This window comes from Alosa alosa, chromosome 4, assembly GCF_017589495.1.
Source record: "Alosa alosa isolate M-15738 ecotype Scorff River chromosome 4, AALO_Geno_1.1, whole genome shotgun sequence".
Taxonomy (NCBI): domain Eukaryota; kingdom Metazoa; phylum Chordata; class Actinopteri; order Clupeiformes; family Clupeidae; genus Alosa; species Alosa alosa.
The window spans coordinates 34,712,096-34,717,095 of NC_063192.1; the positions used below are offsets into that span (position 1 = coordinate 34,712,096).

At 45.8% G+C, this 5,000-nt stretch overlaps 2 protein-coding genes across 3 annotated transcripts in view; one reads left to right on the forward strand and one right to left on the reverse strand.

The window, feature by feature from the left end:
* The window catches only part of LOC125293195 (peptidase inhibitor 16), a 9,848-nt gene extending 5,723 nt beyond the window's left edge, over positions 1-4,125 (forward strand). Inside the window, exons 5-6 of the mRNA XM_048240942.1 lie at positions 162-253; positions 1,974-4,125. Of these exons, the coding sequence (XP_048096899.1) occupies positions 162-253; positions 1,974-2,416 (535 nt within the window). The 3' untranslated portion in view covers positions 2,417-4,125. The remainder of the gene's footprint in view (positions 1-161; positions 254-1,973) is intronic.
* Positions 4,126-4,280: 155 nt separating this feature from the next.
* LOC125293196 (mitochondrial carrier homolog 1-like) overlaps positions 4,281-5,000 on the reverse strand; it is a 19,534-nt gene continuing 18,814 nt past the window's right edge. For both annotated transcript variants that reach the window (XR_007193342.1, XM_048240943.1), the window contains one exon: positions 4,281-5,000. This exon is cut by the window's right edge. The gene's annotated coding sequence lies outside the window, so the exon portion shown is untranslated.

Genomic DNA, 5,000 nt, shown 5'->3' on the forward strand with positions numbered 1-5,000 from the left:
CGTGGCTGAGTGTGTGTAGCGTTGTGTGTAGCGTGGCTGAGTGTGTGTAGCGTGGCTGAGTGTGTGTAGCGTGTGTGTGTGTAGCGTGGCTGAGTGTGTGTAGCGTGTGTGTGTGTAGCGTGTGTGTGTAGCGTGGCTGAGTGTGTGCTATGCTGTTTCAGGGGGAACTACGAGGGGGAGAAGCCGTACACTGAGGGAGAGTTCTGCTCCAGCTGTCCTGAAGACATGCCGCGCTGCACCGACGCCCTCTGTGGTGAGATGAGCTCGCCTCTTCTCCCATAATGCCCCTGCCCCCCATAATGCACCTGCCATAATGCACTCTGCCCCTCTCCCATAATGCCCTCTCCCTCTCCCTCTCCCATAATGCCCTCTGCCCTCGCCTCTCCCATAATGCACTCTGCCCTCTCCTCTCCTCTCCTCTCCCATAATGCACTCTGCCCTCTCCTCTCCCATAATGCACTCTGCCCTCTCCTCTCCTCTCCCATAATGCACTCTACCCTCTCCTCTCCTCTCCTCTCCCATAATGCACTCTGCCCTATCCTCTCCCATAATGCACTCTGCCCTCTCCTCTCCTCTCCCATAATGCCCTCTGCCCTCTGTGGTGAGATGGCCTCTCCCATAACCCATAATGCTCTCTGTGGTGTGATGACCTCTCCTCTCCCATAATGAGCTCCTCTCTCCCATAATACACTCTGTGGTGAGATGAGCTCTCCTCTCCCATAATGTCCTCTGTTTACACTATCCATCAGCCCGCGGTCAGAGAATGTCTACCACCCCTCTCCGGAAACTTCTGGTTTCTGAACTGGTTGCAGTTCCTGTTCTGGTTCCACATGAGGGCGCTCACGAATAAGTGCAGAATGAATGGAGGCCTATGGAGCTGTACCCCTAAAATCCACTTTTCTCGATATAATTTTTTGCCCAGAAATTCGAATGTTGCAGTCGAAAGAGGGGGTAGAGAAAACACAAACCGCTCAGTATTATATTTTTGAGTCACTTATTTGTTCTAAAAGCCTTTCAAATGTGTCAATGACATCATTCATTAGCAGAAAGCTAGTGTGTTGTGGGCAACAACGACCCAACCTGTTAGAAATCGAAAAGGACGGGACTAATGCTCATTCAACTTTGACCTATAATCCATATTGATCTTGCAGAAACCACAATCAAATCTTCGATTTTTCAACGACAACCAGGTGAAAGAGACATTTAGCCGCCTAGCTCCATAGACCCCATTGTTTTTGCACTTATTCGTGATCGCCCCTAGCGGAACTGCAACAGATTGCAGGTACAATGGAGTTAATAGGGAGTGATCCGGCTCTCCGTAAACGGGCTCTGCCGCGGTGGTTTGTGTGACATCACTCCCAGCATCCCTCAATCAATCCCAGCATTCCTCAGTCAATCCCAGCATCCCCCAGTCAATCCCAGCATCCTTCAGTCAATCCAAGCACACATCAGCTATTAGTCATTGCACATGCTTGCAGGTCAAATGCATGTTTACAGGGTTCGCTCTGGGTCCTCTGGAAACCCAGCAAGACTAAACACAGCCTTAGCCACTGGTCCTGACTACTTCCATTAGGCTACCTCATTACACCACTGTATGATTCTATTGCCCCTCCATACCCATAAACATATCTGATTAGATTGACACTCAAGTCAGTATTTCTTAAAATAATTCACCTAAAAAGCGTGCGTCTCTTAAGTCGTCTGTAGAGCGGGCGGCTTATAGCAGCACTTCTCCTTGTATACATCATATATATATATGCACTTTGATTTTTGAGTCACTGTGGATAAAAGCATCAGCTAAATTACTAAATGTAAATGTAATGTAAATGTAAATCTAATATAAATGTAAATGTAATGTAAATGTAAATGTAAATCTGATATAAATGTAATGTAAATGTAAATCTAATATAAATGTAAATGTAATGTAAAAGTAAATCTAATATAAATGTAATGTAAATGTAAATCCCCCCCAGCTCCCGAGGAGACGGAGCTGCCCTCTGAGGAGCCCGACCTGACGGACAGCTGGGCCACAGACTCCTCCCCCTCCTCCTCCGACGTTCCTGGAACTGCCCCCCTGCTGCCCCTTCACACCACCACCCTGGCGGGCAACAGCGCCCCAGAGGTCATCCCCAGCTCCAGCCCCAGCCCTGCAGGAGAGGAGGCCGAGGCGGAGGGCACCTCTCCTGGGGAGGAGGGGGCAGCGGGCAGCCCCAGGCTGGAGGAGGTGAGTGTGGAGATGGGCCTGGACGAGGCGCTGATGAATCTGGACAGACTCCTGGACACCCAAACCTCCAGGAGCAGGATCATGGTGAAGTCCCGCGACAGGAACGTCCTGTCCAGCGCGGCGGAGCAGAGGGTGTGGTCAGGGATGCTGCTTCTCAATCTGATTGGTCTGGTTCTGTGCCTGATGGCTTAGGAGGGCTGGGATTTGATTGGAGGGAACCCGATATGGGAGGGGCCAGGTGAGAGGTTTGAGGATGGGGCAGTTAGAGTGACCTCTACGCTCACACCAGAGACACAGATGTGTGTTTCTAGCTTGTGGTTATCAGCTTGCAGAGCTTAGTACAGTAGGCTAGATTGTAACCCAGTAGCTTCATTGTTTCAGCTACATGTGTCACACTGCATTCTCTCCCTGTGTGTGCGTGTGTGTGCATGTGTGTGTGTGTGTGCATGTGTGTGTGTGTGTGCATGTGTGTGTGTGTGTGGTAGGCGCCCATGTGTCACACCGCCTTCTCTCCCAGTGGTAGTCGCATTGCTCAGTATTTGCATAAAGTAGATCTCTTCGCTGCTTAGCTGGTGATGCCATTTGTCGCTTGTTGCTGTACATTGCCATCTGCAAGCTGGTGTTTCTGCATGTTTACATTAATGAGGCAATGCAAGTAGAGAGTAGTGCTGCTGACTCCTGTTAACTTTATACAGATGGTATATCTGGAGGTAAAGTCATGTCTGGAAACGTTTGAAGTGCTTAATGTGTATAAATACATATCAATATATATATATATATATAATTTACATGTGTATTTGTTTACAAATTTCCTGAATTCATGTCTTGTTTTATGTCTTGATATGTCTTTACAGAAATGTTTATACTGTAGCTTAATATCTACAGTAACTCAGCAAGAATGGCTGTGTAATCGCTTTTATTTTGTCCGAAGACTTCCATATCATTTTGAATTGCCATTAAGGCTTATAAACATCTATAAAATATTGCTGGCCTTAAGGTAGCCATGTAACTGGAAGCATTAATGACCAGGTCAGTTTAAAGGACTATACAACTACTCCCTGTCCTTGTCAGTAGGGTAAGGGACAGCATTTCTCCTTGCTACTGAAGGTTGTCCCTTGACCGCTTATTATGCACATGGCTCATCATGGTGTGTTTGTGTAAATGTATAGATCCACACATGGTGTATTTGTGTAAAGAAATGTGTTATATATCATGTGTTCTATATTTTTGTTATTAATTTAGGAATTTCATGGATACTTTTACAGGAATTTCTCTTTTATGTTTGACACCTCCCAAAGCCGAGGCAACACTTTATTGACAAGCGTAATCACAACAAGGAAGTCTGGCTCTGCCACAGACTCGTCTGTGAATCATTCCAGAATTTTGAGTGGTTTACAACCTTGGTGATGTCTCATGAGAATATTACAGATGGCGACATCTGGGTTTCGTTGAGCGAATTATACCTTCATAAACATTACATTGTGTAGCCATTTGTCTAATGTATGTGTAGAAATGAATTGAGAGCGTATGCTGGACATTGTTTTGTAGAGGAATGCTAATGTAAACACAAATGTATGCATATGAGGTAAACTAATGTATGCATATGAGGTTAATCAAACGTATGCATATGAGGTTAATCAAACATGTGCATATAAGATTAAACTAATGTATGCGGTTAATCAAACGTATGCATATAAGGTTAAACTAATGTATGCGGTTAATCCAATGTATGCATATGAGGTTAATCTAATGTATGCATATAAGGTTGCACCATCCTGCTCAGGCAGCTGGAGAAGATACCAGTCAACTTCTGCAGTTGCACACGAGGCTGATGAGTTTATTGACATCAGATGACTTCTGTTAACATCCAGAATATAAATAAATGTTATGAATATAAATCCCAATGTCTGTAAGTGTACTCTGAAATAGACTTACATCTGTGTATTTATATATATGTGTGTGTGTGTGTGTGTGTGTGTGTGTGTGTGTGTGTGTGTGTGTGTGTGTGTGTGTGTGTGTGTGTGTGAAATAGACACACATATTCAAGAGACATGTATTCAGGTCAGGTTCTTCTCTTTATGAAATCTGAACACAAGGCGAGGAGGACATAGTGCACCAGGACACACTTCTGATAGATGATGACACACTGCATGACATCAACACCACCTGGCAAGTGACCTTACAGTGACCTGCCACGATGGTGCAAGGGCTGACCCAAGGGGTATCAGGGGTATCAGGGCTGACCTCAGGGGCATCATGGGCATGAGGGGCATCAGGGCTAACATCAGGGGGGTAAACACCTTCAACTATGCCACACATGGACACTTATGGTAGGATGAGGACACCAGCAACAGAAAATAATAATAATTTACAGTAAATTTCACTAAACTCTGCTGAACTACGACGGCAACCCCAACCCAGGACTCCCCTGACTCAGGTTGACCTACACACACACACACACACACACACACACACGCAGGTGTTCAGTATGCATGCAGCAGCCTCTGAGGAGGTGAGAATAACTGCCAAGAATGGCAAACAAAGTGTTTAATGGCTTCATCAGAGGAAGATGGTGTGTGTGTGTGTGTGTGTAGCGTGTGTGTGTCTCGAAGCATTTAATGGCTTCATCAGAGGAAGATGGTGTGTGTGTGTGTGTGTGTGTGTGTAGCGTGTGTGTGTCTCGAAGCGTTTAATGGCTTCATCAGAGGAAGATGGTGTGTGTGTGTGTGTGTCTAGCGTGTGTGTGTGCAAAGCGTTTTATGGCTTCATCAGAAGA